Here is a 16,522-nt window from a genome sequence, read left to right as displayed (position 1 = left end):
TTCAGTGTTAAATGTTTATTAGAATTTAAAGTTTATTGATCTTTGATTGTGTTTGTGCATCACTAATGAGCCGTTCCCTTCATATTATTGGAAAATGGTTTCAAAACAACGATATTATTGTGTATCGCAATAACTTTATCGCCCAGTACAATTTGTTATTGTGACAGATCTACATGCATACAGTCAGAGTTGGGTAGTAACTAGTTACATTTACTTTAACAACTTTTTTGAAAGAATGTACTTTTACTAAGCTGTACTTTTTACTTAAGTAAAAATATGTTTCAGTAGTGCTACTCCTACTTAAGTACAATTTTTGGTACTCTACCAAACTCTGCATATTGCGGGGGAACAAAATAAAAAACTCAACATCATTTTCTACATTTCCTTCATAATGTCTAAATTTATTTTCTTTCCTTTAACAATATAAGTGATTTGTTCCAGTACAATGCATGATGCCTTTATGGAGTGAGATTACTGTCAATAAAAATGTATGTGTGAGAGTCTAAATTTGTAAATTCAAGTCAACAAACTAAAGATTTGATGAAAAATCATGAGATTTTATCTGTGAGAATACAAGTTTATAAGTTACAAAGTTACAACTTTGGAACAATATAAGTACAAATCACAATTTTACGAGGGATTTAAAATCAGTTTCTGGTTGTAGACGGCGGCGTTGGAACTTTCCTCCAATCAACATCTCAAAATACCAGCCGTTTCCAGACAGCGGTCTCTGTAAGCAGAGCTGAGAAAACTTCACACTCACAGCACCGTACCCGACTCAGGGATGAAAAACAACAGAAGGTGCTGCCGGTACCATGGCAACCCCAGACCACAATGCACTGCGAGCCCGGCTACCGTAGCTAGAGCAAGGCCTTCGATTTTGAAAATTTGTACTTGTAAACTTGTGATTTGTAGTTGTATTGTTGCAGAGTTGCAACTTTGTAACTTGTAAAATTTATTCTCACAGATTAAAATCTCTGATTTCACATGTATTTATCTGTGGAAAAACAGAACAAATACAAACCTTACATCTATTCTCATTTACTGGAGGGATGCAGTTTTCTGGCCGATCTTTAAAAAGCCTGACCTGCCGATTCCAACTTTGGCAGAAACCTTTTTTTCCCCTGATATGTCGCTAAATATAGCTCATCTATTAACTATTGCTAACTGCAAATGTGCAGAAATGACCTGGTGCGCCAATCGGTCAGTCAAACGTCTAAAAGTAAAAGGACAGTGGCTGATTTTTAGACCTTTGCTGAGGTCGATAAGATCGGCTTCACATGTAATTATCGGCCAATCACTGATCACCAAAATTAAGGAAATTGGTGGCGATAAATAGGTGCAGCCCTAGCTTTTGACTTCAATTTATGAATTTAGACACCTACTAGGGGTGCACTGATTTATTGGTGCACCAACAGTTTGTGCAACAATATCCGTTGTATCTGATGATTTATTGGTCAGCCAATTTATCGGTGCACCAGTGTGTGAAGTGTGAAGCCGATCTTATCCACTGATCTCATCAACCTCAGCAAAGATCTAAAAATCAGCCACTGTCCTCTTCTGCTCTCTGAGAGAAGTTTGACTGCCCACCAGGTCATGTCTGCTCATTTCCACTGCTGCCAGTTCAGCAACTTTCTTAGCAACATTTCAGACAAAAAATGGTATAAGTCAAAATCAGCAACTGGTGCACCTCAAGTTTGGTACATTTTTGTCGACAGTAATCATACTCCATACTCGTTCACCCACATATGATTTGAGGGTAAATTTGCTTGATTTTGTAAATGTGCTTGACCTCTGAAAACATTTATTAATATCTGTAAAATCCTGGCAGCACAAACCAAAGCGTTTGCTGCACACATCTGAAGAAGGTGGTGGTGAGGTGGCAACTTCTCCAGGTACTCGAAGAGGACAGCAACAGGGAGGGGAGGGGCGGGCTGCAGCAGTTACCTGCGTATATCCTGCAGGGGGGCACTAATCTCTCTCCCCAGGTCTCACTCGACTGGCCTGGGTCTGAGTCATCTACAGTGCAAAGCAGAGAGGGAGGGAGAGAGCAACAGGGTGGGGAGGGGGGTTTGGGAAAGCACTGCATTAACGCTCATGCTCTCACACCCTCCTCGTTGCACATGTAGTCAGACACAGACAGGCGCAGCGGCACGCTCCGCGCTGCAGATTATGAGTCATGGCAACACAGGAGGCAGGAGAGGCGATCCAATCAGGCGGCTGTTTGCTTCCTCCCTTCAGCCGCTCCGCTAACCGCCGCCCTCAGAGCCAGTTTACCTTTCAGGCCTCTGCAGCACATAAATCACATCTAAACTGGAGGTTTTCGTTCAGCAGGAGGACCACACATTGCCGCGCTGCGCTCCACAGAGCAGAGCTTAAGGTGCGTGTAAACATGCGCTTTGCTTTGTTGTAGCAGCTGAGCTACACGCACCAACTTATTCATCAGGTCCAGGGTGTGTTTACTTTTCCCACGGGGAAATTCAAGCACTTTTCAAGCCATTTTCAAGGTTAAGTTTTCAAACTTTTCCAGCACAGATAAAAAATGCAAATTAACTAAAAAAATAAAATAAAATAAAATAAAGTTTCAGTTCATCACTGTCAGGGCCGGAGAAAGCCTTTACGGGGCCCTAAGCAGGTTTTCATTTGGGGCCCCCGCCTCCTATACCAACACCAGATTCTTCATCATTCCTAGGCTGCTGTCTGTGTTAGGGCTGGACGTTATAATCAGTCAATATTATTGATTAATGTTTTGTTTTAAATATCTGGCAGTCAAACTGGCAGTGTGAGCTTTCCTCTTTTCCAGTTTTCACTCCACAACGTTTTTATTTTTTAAGCAGGTATGAGACACGATGGCAAAACCTGAAACTGCTGCTGCACATGTTACTCAACAGGCTGTTGCTAGGTAACCTAAGAATGAGTGAGTTGCTAGGTAACCAAAGAGTGAATGAACCTTGCTTAGCTAGCCGTGAGAGGCTGAGCTGCTAACGTCTTTTCTCTGCCTAATTTCCCAGAATGCTGTGCAGTTCTGACATTCAGTGAATATTCTATCAGATGTATTATCTGTTGATATTGATCACGAGTCTCTAGTGATATACATTATTGATTTATTGTCCAGCCCTGCTATTTGCAAAATACCTGCCATCATTAGCATAATTTGTAATTAGCTTGCATCATACCAGTGTTGTTATGGCTATTGATTTTAACCTTACAGGAGTAGAAATAATTTAAAAGCAACATAAACTGATAAACACTAAATTTACAGTAAACTAGTTTAACTTTTTGTATTTCCCCAACAGTGGCATTAGCCATCAACAAGAACAGATTAACCCATTATTTAACTAAAAAAACTGTTTGTCCATGTGTAAAAGCATTCAGTTTGTATTATTCAATATTATTTTAAATATATATATTATCATGTTAGCTTCGTGCTCTTGGGTTCCCCTGGTGGTGTGGAGGCCCTAAACACCTTGGGTTAGCTTTCACATTCTACAACGGGAACAAGATAAACTAAAATATAATGTTATGTTTTGAAATGTCTCTCTCATACACCTCGACAAAACAGTAATTTAACCAGAAAAAAGTTTAACACCGCTGTTTAACGTAAGACAAAGAAGAAGAAAAAAGCCATACCAGCCTTTACTTCAGATCAATAAGTCACTGAGCTGCCAAGAATAATAAATATTCATTTCACTGAAACAATCCAAACAAATATTCTTGAGGTAAAAGAAAATTCAATAAAAATCTCTAAAAAATGTTCACTATAGGTTTTCTGGGATTTAGAAAATACAGATAATTTAGGTAATTTTATCTGACTTATAACAAGAAACGTTTAATTGATTTAACTTGAGAAATCGAGGGAAAAAAACATGTTTATCTTCTTATTAGATGTATGAAAATATTAGTTATAAATACTGATATCAACTCCCATCACAGCGAGTCTCTAATGTCTCTGGACGAATTTTGGCCCACTCTTCTTTGCAGAATTGCTCCAATAAAGCAATTAGGAGGATTTCCACTATGAAAACTGGTTTAAGTTCCTGCCAAACCATCCCAGTCACATTTAAGTAGAGTTTTACTAGACCACTATAAAACATTCATTTTGTTTTTCCACCCATCTAAATGTTTATCGCCGTCCTAAAAATCCAGGTACATTTGAACTTCAGGTCCTGAAGAATCAGAACCAAAACATCAACTAACCGTATTCAGAACCTGGTCTGGTGTTTTACTTCGTGTCGTCACAGTTCAAAACAAGTGACTTCTTGCTCTGACGGGTAAAAATGACTCAAAAATTTAGTTAGAAGATCGTTTTTTCTCTTGATATTAATCAGGTATGGAATGTTTTTTTTAATCTTACTGAAGCAGATCATGATTTAAAAAGGCTTTTTGTGTTAAGTCTGATTATCTTAGACTGATATTTTACATTTACAGGTGTGATGTAAAGCACTTTGAAATGCTTTGTTGCTAAAATTTGATTGATTAAAGTGAGAAGAAAAAAAGCAGTAAATACTTTTATAGAATATTTTTGCTATCAAATCAAGATTTTAATTTAGTTCACCAATCATCACTTCTTTGCCATCTTTGACTAACACTAAAATACATAATTGTGCATGATGACATCAGATTAGAGCTGCACATATCAGTGCAACTTTACAGTCAGAACAATCTCAGAAATTCATCAGCAGAGGTTTTGACCTCGTTTGGATGTTTAAAACCCACCGGATCCACCAGGTGGCAGCGTGGGGACATGGCAGCGAGCCAGCTGAATGGCAGTGTGAGGCAGTGACAGGGCTTACCGGTGTCAGAGTCCCGCTCCTCCGTCCGGGGCGGACTTGTAGTGAAGGAAAGCTTGCGCTTCATGGAAGACTTGGCTTTCCCCTCCTTTCCCAGCAGTTCACTCCGGTCCAACTTCGGAGTTTTGGTGAAAGGCGACAGCTTGTCTTTGCTCTGCCGGAGCGGAGAGCATCGTTAGAGAACTTCAAGGGTTGGAAAGTCGGAATATCAAACAATTATTTACTGAAATAAACAAACTGCATGCAGACGCAGCTTCAGGAGCAAAAAAACAAGCAGAAATATGACCTAAATCCAACAGGAGGCATGAGAATAACATCCTAACAACGATACGTCTGCGCAGAGTTTTTATATGTGAATTCATCTCTATTATACCTTCTCATTTCTAAATATTTTATTTTACTATTTTGTCATTTTTAACATATTTTCCTTATTTTGTCACCTTTTGTGTTTTATAACAATACAAATAAATACATAATAATAATAATAATAATAATAATAATAGTTATTTGGGATTCTACAAATCAATAATCAAATTTCCTGAGTTCTCAGTTAACCGTTTTGAAATCAAGACTTTAAGACTCTTTCAAAAAGACGCCTGTAATGAAGGACAGAAACAAATTTCATCCATCCTGTCTAGAAATACAGATATTTTTCCAGTGTCGTCGTCTGGCCATTTCTTGAATTTTGAATTTAATTTTATGCTTTCTCAGACTTTTAAGGGTTGTGCTTTTGAACAAATGAGAGATAAATAATCAAATTAACTGACAAAGCGGCTTTTTAAATAGTCATGCTTGATACAAAATTGAGTTAAATCTCCTGCTTGATGGTTAATGAGTTTATTTCAAAAGCAAAAACCTAAAACACTCTGGTTACTTGCATTTCTTTCTTGTGAGAATATTTAGATTAATTCATCCCATCCGCTACATCTGAAAACCACCGCGATTGCGGTTTTCTGGCCGATCGCTGATCTGGCCAATACCTCTTTTTATTTAGCTTTTTAATCTGAAAAACCGCTGCATATAGCGACAACGATGTGACAAAGCAAAAGAGGACAGTGGCTGATTTTCAGACCTCTGCAGAGGCAGATAAGATTTGTGGATAAGATCGGTTTCACATGCAAGTTTTGGCCGATCGATTTACTGTTGATCCTCCAGTTCAACAGATAAATAGTTCCACCAATCACCCATCAACGCAACGTCTGCATGAAATATATAAATTTGATATAGTTGGGAGCAAACATGCATGTAAAACCAGCAGCATTAGTTTTAGCCCTTTCAGCTCCATTACTTTTATGGAAGCACTTTGGTGCAGTAAAATACATTTCTGGCAGTAAGAAAATGTCTGCAGTGTGGCGCGTCTTTGATCTCGGAGAAGAAATGTGCCAGCTGTGCAAAGCTGGAGCGTCTGGCGATGTTGAGAGCAGAAGAGAGCTTACACGTGAAGGGCTTCTGCTTTAAAAATAAGGGCAGAAACAATCTCTCCTTTATCTGGGAGAATAACTAAAAAGTGTGTTAGGATAGGAAGACGGAGAACAGCTTGCAGATGTGCCGCTCTAAACAGGGAAGCATGTCGGAGAATTACTTGTTTTAGTAGAAACTGTCCAACCAAAACATCAAAACAAGCAGTTTTATTAACCAAGCTGCAGATTGATTTAACCAACCAGCTATTTTTAGTCACGCTGTTGGTCTGAGTTTTTCAAACACAAAGTTCGTATGGAACAGAGTGAGAACACTGAAACTAGGATCTGCTCCCTGTTGGGCAGCCAGATGTTATTTTTTATGGGACGTTCGTTCACAAAATGTGGTTTTAAATTAGAGAAACGTTCATGCAGATGTTTAGCATGTTGTCACAACACAACAACAAACTTCCATGCATTGTACTTGGATTTGGAAACAGCAGACAGGTGTCCAAATACAGTGAATATTGATTAGAAACAGTTAATCGTGATTTATCTGCTTACTCTGCAACTAATTTAGCAATCGATTAATCATTAACTGGAGTACACAGACTCTAAAAAAAAGAGCAATTTTCTGAAAGAACGACACACAGAGTAGAAATAAAGCCATAATTGTACCAAAAAACACATAAACATTGCATTTAAGATTAAAAAAACCTTTGATTGTAATTATTTTCTACCAAAAACTTCTTAAGTCGTATAGTTTTAGATTCACCTGGTTCAGATTTTGTTAGAAAATCTCCCATTACTTAATTTTCACTATCCAAAAACAAAAAATGTTTAACTCAAGCAGAAAGTTGCTATTAATTTGACATGTTTAATATTTTGTCATTAGTAATATTTAATTTTTATTTTTCCATTTTATACAATTTAGCAACAGATGCATATTCATATGTAATTTAGACTACTTTTATTTTCTTTTTAATAAAGAAGTTGAATTATTTGTTTATTTGCATCTTTTAATGTATTTCTAATATTGCATAAACAAAGTTTGAAGGAAATATCTGCAGAATTTATTAATTGTTAGCATAATCGATACCTAAAGTTAATTGTTAGCTGCAGCTAAGCCTGTCATAATAAACAATTAATTAATCACATAGTAAATTAAATTAGCTCAATAATTTCCATTCTGATTATTAATATTCTTATTTACAGACGTCGTAGTTTATTTTTATTTATGGCTTCAGTTGTTTGTGGTGTTTATTCTCTTTCTGCGTGTCGTTTCCGTTCGTTTTTATTTTGGATATTTAAAACGTCGTCCAGTTCCAGCGTGTTCTGTACAAAATTAAAGTTTGCACTATTATACCATCCTCAGTTGAAAATGGCATCAAAACAACAATATTATTGTTTATCGCAATAATTTCAAGGACAATTTATTGTCCAGAAAAATTTGTTATTGTGTCACACCTGTACTTTACGATTACAGACCAATCTGTTAGGGTCTATTATAAGCTGGCTAAAATGAAGTAAATTTAACTATATTTTATAGTACTAAAGAGGAAACTGTAGGGCTGTGTTTACATACCTTCTTCCCCGCCTGCTTATCCACCATGGCTCCATCTCGGTCGCCCCCAGGTTTGGCCATGGTGCGGCTCCTGACTAGCTTAGACGCCTACAGCTCAGCCGGCTCATCATGCACCTGTGGAGCGAACACACAACACCAATGAGAGGGACTTCAACCCCACTACCACTTCCTGCAAAAACAACCCTCTATGTTGCGTCAGACACAAGGAAGAGACCCGACAATCGCACACAAAGCTACAATCAAACATTGTTTTCTTTGCGTGGTTCACAAGGTTCGCTTTCAGTGACGGTCTGCCGCCGACTGAACGAGGGAGGAGAGAAATGATACTTTCACATGTTGCTGTGTTTCTTTTTTCAGAGCAGATCAGAAGTCAGGGATTTTTATTGAACTTTCCATTGTACCAGAAGAGGCTGCATGAATCACGGCTTCAGGGACTGTTGAGCCTCTGAGAGGAAAACGTCCCACACACACACACACACACGTTATCACTACTTGTGCTGGTCGATGCGACCGAGCCTCGCTCTGATGTGGTTGATGACAACAACAGAAGAGTAGCCGAGTTGTCGCAGTGCTGCGTGGGCTAACTCCAGCTGAACCTGGGCTAACGCAGCTAGCAGGACAGCTGAGCTAGCTCGTCACATGAGGATCGCCCTCCTCAGTCATAAGACCCTGAATGAACTTTCCCTTCTTCCTTTTTTACACTCACACAGTTTCATTAAGCAGAAGTAGTCTCCCGCCCTGCACAATGAAAAGTCCCACAATGAGCTTATTCTAAATTAGGAAACTGAAGCGCCACTGATTAGCTGCTACCAAAAGGACTGGGAGAGCCCCATTACTCAATATGAACGCAAATCACTTTTTACAACATTTTACGGATGACAATTTATTTTTTGAAGCAGCATTACGGTATGCTTTTTTAAATTTATTTATTTTAATCTAGTATTAACAACAAAACATAAAAAGGCCATAAACCACTTCATTAAATACCACAGAACAAATCAGCTATAAAATCTATTTTTATGTGACTGAAATTATGAATATTTGACTTGGAAACAGCATCATCCAACATTGCAAAATACCAGTTTATTTTTAACTGATGGTAAAATCTGTCATCCAAAAACCAAAGGAAAAATTTTTAGTTCATGGTAATATTTTACAATACTTAAAGGCAACATGAACTGTGTTTGAATCAGGTTGATGAGTTTTTCTTCTTCTGGCTAATAGGTGACAGAAAAAGGATTTCTGACGATGCTAAGTAGGTTAAATTTTCACGTTAATGTCAAGCTGCATCTCCTACTAAATCAGAGGTTCCCAAACTGTGGGGCACGTCCCCTAGTGGGGTACCGTGCCATTGCAGGGGGGGGCGCAGGAAGCCACCAAGAATGCTGTATGCGCTGGGATTTTACCTTAGAACGGCCAACTCTCTGTTATTCCTGTCAATTTGATACAGTAGGGGCTTCCACACTTCCCATATCTGTGTCCTCTGTCACTTTTATCAGCAATTAAAACTGTTTAATTCGTTGTTAACATGTCGTAACCTGTTTTTCTGAGCCACCTTTAAACACAACATGAGCGCTACGACACTCGCGCTGGGTTTACACCTGTGCGGCAGCGAAGGAGACCTGCTGCTGCTGTGCAGAGCTACGCTGGTGTGTTAGAATCATGGCAGCAAACCAGCAAAACGCAAAGAACTTTTCATAGTTTTCCCCCCAAACTAACCGACTGAGTTGAGTAAAGCTGTTGGATGCAGGTAATGATAGATGACTAGCTAGCTAATATCAATACAGCACCTTAAGCTTAACAAGTAGCTTGTAGGCTACCGATGTTGTCTATGTCCAGACGTACATTCATTTTGTCCCCCCAAAAAAGTCTCCTCCCCCCCGTTCGTTTCTTAGAGACAGGGAATCTCTAAGAATCCTATGGAAATCATTCAATCATTCATCCAGCGGCCTGTCGTGTTTTTGAGATAAAAAAATTTTAAATGTTAAAAATTGAAAGGAAATTTTTAAATATCACTTGATAATTATGTATAATTTAAAGATTGTAAGATTAATACCTGGACCCCAACTATAAAGTCTTTAAAAATGCAAACGCTTTAAAAAGACTTAAATAAATAAGCAATGCTAAGCCTGGTGGCCCGCCAGGCTTATAATACACTGGGGGAAACCCTGCTTAGAATCAAATTACATTAAAGATCTGCTGTTGTTGCATCAACCTTCCAGACCTCTCAGGTCTTCTGGTTCTGCTCTGCATCCCCAGAACCTAAAGCAAACATGGAGAAGCAGCAGCATTCAGTTTTATGCACCACAAATCTGGAGTAAACTTCCTGAAAACTGCTGAAACCCTGAGTTCCTCTAATTCAAGGCTAAACCTACCTACTTAAGAGTCATGAAGTGTTGCTGTGTTTTACAGCCTGTCATTGTTTTTCCTTAATTTGCCGGTGAAAAGCAATCCTTTTTTTGCTCGTTTGTTGTTTTATATTCTTTCTAATCATGTAAAGTACTATGAATTGCCCTGTTGCTGAAAATGTAGCACACAAATCAAACTGAATCAGGCTGGTTCTGCAAAGCACTGAGCTGAATGCAAAATGCATTCAACAGTGATTGTATTTTTATTTGTAAACCTTTTCTAAAGCTATATATCAGTTTCCTTGCCTTTCACAATTTTGCACCAAACTGTGTTTGTCTGCCAATTGGTTATTTATATTACTTTGGTAAAATAATCATTCTGTAAAAACCTGCAAACAATAAATCCTGAAAGACACCAGGTGATGGGCTCCGTTTGCCAATAGAAATGTGAATAATCACTCGTATTATCTTATTATTATAAATCTTATTATTATTAATAATCAGAATGGAAATTATTTAGCTAATTTAATTTACTATGTGATTAATTATCCGTCACAGAAAGCTTAAAATCATTTTAAAACTAAACTCTACATATACAGAACCATCTTAATGTAAACAAAAAATAAAATTAAACCAGCATGACAAACAAAAGCTTAAATGGAAGATACACGAGCATGAACGTCACACTCACACTGGGAATAAAAGCAAAAACATTGCAGGTTTAGTCTGCCAAGGCTTTTATAGCAGAACCGTGAACAAACAGCCACTCTGTGGCACATAAAACGGAGGAGAAAAGGCTGCCGACGCTGGAAGTGCATTTTACGGTGAAGTCTGGGTTCATCCTGATTTTTCTGGATATTAAGCACATATTTTGTCTTTGTAGTGCAAAATTACTGGGTGGATAGACAAAACACCACCGTGTGGAATTGTTTTCTTCCCAGACAGAATGCGTTTACCATATATTTAATTTCCTTTCAACGATTACAAATCGACTTCTGGAATTTTTCTCACTTGCCGTTTCTGATTAATGACAAAACAAAAGCATAGCAAACATTACATTAATAGAAATATGTCAGATGTAGTTAATCAGAGTAAAACAAAAACACTTTCAATGTTTTGCATGTATTCAGATATACAAATGGGGCTCTGCAGGATATTTGAAACATTACGAGTACCAACACGCTAAAACAACATTATAGTCAATATATTATTTAAAAGGCTGTAAGAAGAGCTTGACATGCAGTTTGAATTCATTTCATGTGCATAAACTGGGGCTGAAACGATTAATCGTATGAATCATGATTTAATCGGTTGTTGAAATAATCGTTAGTAATCTTTAACTGAAATATACAGACTCAAAGAAAGGTCATTTGCTGCAAGAACACACTCAAAGCAGTAATTAAGTCAAACAATACAAGAAAATACATACTAGAGGTGTGCCGATCGATCGGCCACTGATCATAATYGGCCGATTTCCGTAAAAAAGTGTATGATCTGTGATTGCCGATCACGGTCTCTTGTTGATCACGGTCTCACACAAACCAATCACCTGCATCTCATTTCGCAACCTGCCTGTGCAGTTGGTCTCCTCTTGCGCAAACGCCAACAAATCCTAAGCGATGTGGAACTATAACACACTGAGTGAAGTTTGCGAGTTGCGACGGAAAATTGAAGCACGAGGGGTGAAGCAGGTCAAAATGCATCAACACGACGAATCTAATACGACATAAAAACAATGGCATACTTGACGGAGTTTGGCTACATCGAGGCTCACTGCAGTAAAAAAGACATACAGAGRATCAGATAGCAGGTAAAGCAGCGCACAGCTACAAACACTCACCCGGATTAGCATGACGGTCAGAAAGCTAAACAAATAACGCGCAAAATTATTTACGTCTTCAAGCTGCGATGTAAGACGCTGGTTCTGCTCTCGCTGTTGAACCGTCAACAGCGGTTCGCCATAGCTCCGTCTATTTCACAGACAGAGCGCCGCTTCTGCTCCACCTGATAGTGACTCTCACACCGAACCTCTGCTTAAAGCTGCAGCATCCAACTTAAAAAAATACATTTTACATACGTATTAAAACTTTTGCTGTCCTAACATGAGACAAATGTAATCTCTGAAAAAATAATYGATGTTCTGCACAATTACTCCGCTCAGTCAGAAACAACCAATCAGAACTAGCAGAAATCAGCTAGCCGCCATGCTAACAGGAAGTTTTCATTTAATAACTCAGGTGGCTTAAGGTAGCTCTTTATTGTAGTGGATCCTGTATTTGCCTTTGAATGTTAAGTTTTATACTTGAATTTCTTTGGCAATGTTGAGAAGTTTTATTTAGGCTCCTTGCATTATTTAGCCTCTTCAGAGCCTTCGTATGTTTTCAGTCTGTTAAAGATAGTATTACCGATAGCAGTACAATTTGCACAATGCCTGTTTTGTAATAAAAAAAATAAAAATCATGTGATCGGTATCGATGATCGGCCCTCATGGGTGATCGGAATTGGCAGGACAAAACCTGATCGGCACATCTCTAATACATACATATTGAATTTAAGATTAAAAACTGTAAACATGTTCTACCAGAACTCCTCAAGTGAAATGGCTTCAACTTCACCTGGGTCAAATTCTGTAAAAATMATTTCCAACCCTAACCCTAGGGTCCTTTTGCTATTAAATTATTAATCAGTTAATCCAAGAAATAAACTACAGAATGTACCTTCACTGTAAAAATGCTAAGTTGAACAGAAACATGTCAATGTTAAAAGCTTTGTTTGCTGCAAACGATCAAACATATGCCAGAGGAATGCTATAAAATCTTTATTTTCTTATTTTAAAAAGAAACTGAATTATTTATTTGAACATACTGTTGAATAAAAAAAAGTTTAAGTTGTTAAAAGAAAAATCTGCAGAATGTACCAATTTATTTTTTTTTATCCGATTAATCGATTAATCGTCAGAATAACCGATTACTACATTAACTGTTGGCTGCAGCCCTGGATACAGCACGGCTGCGTGTTGCCAGGTATAATCTTTAGCACAAGCCGGCTCTGCTGAGGTCAGTCACTCATTAGTCAGCAGATAGCCAGTATGCAGCATCATTCTTATTCAGGCAGCTGAAAGCCAGAACCGAGCCGCTCAGAGTAGAAAGCGCCACCATCGGGGGTAATAAAGCAGTACGGACAGGCCAGAACCAGACCGAAAAATACAACACGCCAACACGACTCCAATCTGGCCTAGAAAACGAAAAGGAGGAGGAGGGTGTGACTATAATTACAGAAGTATTTGGGAACTCGCCAGTTTGGCGAGATTTACATTCACTGCGTTTCACGAGCAGCTAGGGGCTGCGTAAGCCCCTGCAGGCCCTGCCATTAACCTCGGCCCGTTTCAAGTCCAGATCAAACCCGTCCTTGATGACTGCTTCGGTTCGCAGAAGCTCCAGCTATGATTACCCGAGGATTGGATTGAGCACAGTGAGAGCAACAATTACCTACTCCAACTGATGGTAGAAGAGAAGACGGACATCAAATGCAGTGTGACGTACTGCAGAGGAAGCAACGAATCCTCGTTTCCTCTGCAATATGATAATAATCAAGCAGGAAGGAAGAAAACACCGAAGAGACATAGAATGTCAATTAGGGCTGAAACGATTAATCGGATTAAGCAACTATTGAAATAATTTAGAATCGATTAATCGACAACTGGAGTATACGGACTCAAAAAATGTCAATTTCCTGCAAGAAAAACATATTCAGAGCAGTGATTAAGCAAAAACTGCATAAAAATATACAGTTCTGCAAAAATGAAGAGCCACTGCATTCAACCCCATTAAACCTCCTGATTATTCCTGCAAATATTGATCTCTGAACTTTTCCTGAGTTAAAACGTTGGTATTGTTGTTTCTAAATGAATAGGAATTTGTTTTCTTTGCATTATTTGAGGTCTGAAAGCTCTGCATGTTTTTGTTTTTTTGACCATTTCTCATTTTCAAATAAATACAAAATTTTTTGCTTGAAATTTCGGAGGCATTTTGTCAGTAGTTCATAGAATAAAAGAACAATATTCATTTTACTCAAACATAAACCTATAAAGAATAAAATCAGAGAAAGTGATCATTTTAAGAGGTCTCTAAATCTTTTAAACAACATTTGGATTTTGCATTGAAGATAAAACAAAACCTTTGCAAATACGCTTTAGCCAACGTGGTTTAGTTTTAACTATGGTTCTTAATTGTGAACATCCAGTGGCAGTGACTGCAGTAAGTCAGTGAAATGCATCAACTAGTCTGAGTCAGATCGTATTTATTATAAGAAGTTCTTATGATCCAGCTCCGCTGGGTCCCAACTAACAGCAGCCATTTTAGAGCGGCAACATGTTGGCCCGCCAGCTCCTGGATGAGAAATTATCACATTATTAACTATTGTAGCAAAACTGACCAATACCAATTTTTTGTTTGAAAAAAATTGGAATTTATTGAGACAACCATAAATCAAAATCTTACATTTGTCACGATAAATGCTCGTCCCTACTGCAACCCAGGCTTTTCTTTATATATATATATATATATATATATATTTGAAACTTCCAGTGGTAGTAGCTGCGTTTCCATTAACCATAAAATAGCACAAGTTGTTACTGCAAAAATTCATTTGCTTAATGGAAACACGCCAATTTCTTAAAAGCTTTTTTGATGAGACGTTTGTTGAGCTAGGGTGAGGTAGTTTTTCCACTTGTATCAAAATGTATGTATTAGCATAATTTGATGGAGATTTGCACACATTTCTAGGCCTGTTGCAATTAGCAATAAACCAATTAATGGCATGACAAATTTAAATAAGGTTAATTTCCATTTGAATGATTTGTTTTTCTTTTTTTGTTATATTTCTACCAAAAACCAGAAGACAAAAGTCTTCAGTCTGGTGAATAGGTCTCGCCTTGTCCTTTTTTGAAGCACAATATTGTTTACAGAGATACTTCATAGTTATTTTATTTGTCGTTTCCAGTGTATTGTAAGCCTGACGGGCCTCCAGGCTTTATTTGCTCCCCCAAAAGGCTGAACATCCTTTGTTTACCTAACATAGGAGGTTTTTTTTTTTTAACACACCATTGAAAGCAGAGACAGGTTTAATAGTCTTTTTGATTAAATAGGTGGAAGCACAATGCCAACAGTCTGGTCAGAATGTGAACACGGGAGACTGAGCTCAGGTGTTTTGTTTAGCAACTGGAACTCCGTAACCACTTCCTGTCTTTAGCTGTGAACATGCCAACAATTTAAGCAAATAAAGTGACAAGTCACGGATAAAGGAACGAAAAATAAAAGACATTTTGATTAGGATGAAACAACTGTCGTTTAGTTCTTGTTAATGATGTTTGCCATAAACCAGTGGTGCACCAATTTATCGGCTAGCTGATTTATCAGCCAGTCAATTTACTTAATTTTGGGAGATTGGCCGATTTTTACCCTTGTAGCCGATCTTATCCATCAATCTTTTCCACCTCAGCAAAGGTCTCAAAATCAGCCACTGTCCTTTTCTGCTCTCCCGTGAGAGGTTTGACTGATGAACCGGCCCACCAGGTCATGTCTGCACGTTTACAGTTGACAATGTTCACATCACTGTTGCCAATTCATCAACTTTCTTGATATATTGAGCAACATTTCAGACAAAAAATGGTATTGGCTAAAATCAGAATTGGGAGTTTAGGCTCTTTTAAATATCGGTAATTGGCCATAAAACTGCAATCAGTGCACTACTACCAAAAACGCATAATGACCTTGTCATATTTCCAAACTTCCTGTCAACTTTAAACATTTCTTAACTCAAAAACACAGTAGAGGGCTGCTGGACGACTGCCATAGTGATCCTACCAATGGGCCTAGCAAGTTTTATTTATTTTGAATATTTAAAATGTTTTCCAGTTCCAGTGGTGTTGAATCTTTATTAGAATTTAAAGTTTATTGATATCTGAGAATGTGTTCTTATGCCATTATTATATTACTCGAAGATGATCTCAAAACAGCGATATTATCGTTTATCTCAATAACTTCTGCAAACTTATTTGCTCCCCCACCAGGCTGAACATCCTTTGTTTACCTAACATAGGAGTTTTTTGTTTTTTTTTAACACACCAGTGAAAGCAGAGACGGGTTTAATAGTCTTTTTGATGATATCAAAACAGCGATATTATCGTTTATCCAAATAACTTCTGGGACAAATTATTGGCCAGCAAATTGTTATTGTGACAGACCTAATAGACATTTGTAATGGAAGCACAGCTGCTGACCGCAGTAAGTCGGTCTCTCCGAGTCTGAACGCATTGAAAACGTGACGTTCTTATGATCCAGACTAACAACAACAGCCATTTCCCTGTGGAGCGGCAGCATGTTGGCCTGACGGTAGACTCAG

The 16,522-nt window shown here is 38.1% G+C and overlaps 1 protein-coding gene across 2 annotated transcripts in view; it reads right to left on the bottom strand.

The window, feature by feature from the left end:
* ankrd12 (ankyrin repeat domain 12) overlaps positions 1 to 16,522 on the bottom strand; it is a 52,818-nt gene that overhangs the window by 12,085 nt on the left and 24,211 nt on the right. The window contains exons 2-4 of one of the 2 annotated variants that reach the window (XM_008434324.2): positions 7,773 to 7,886; positions 4,794 to 4,944; positions 1,948 to 2,019 (exon numbers count right to left, since the gene is read on the bottom strand). In XM_008434324.2, the coding sequence (XP_008432546.1) occupies positions 1,948 to 2,019; positions 4,794 to 4,944; positions 7,773 to 7,832 (283 nt within the window). In that variant the 5' untranslated portion in view covers positions 7,833 to 7,886. The remainder of the gene's footprint in view (positions 1 to 1,947; positions 2,020 to 4,793; positions 4,945 to 7,772; positions 7,887 to 16,522) is intronic. The other variant, XM_008434325.2, reaches the window with a different exon arrangement.

This window comes from Poecilia reticulata, linkage group LG17 (assembly GCF_000633615.1).
Source record: "Poecilia reticulata strain Guanapo linkage group LG17, Guppy_female_1.0+MT, whole genome shotgun sequence".
Taxonomy (NCBI): domain Eukaryota; kingdom Metazoa; phylum Chordata; class Actinopteri; order Cyprinodontiformes; family Poeciliidae; genus Poecilia; species Poecilia reticulata.
Note: the sequence above shows the minus strand (reverse complement) of the source record. Positions and strands in the feature narration are given on the sequence as shown.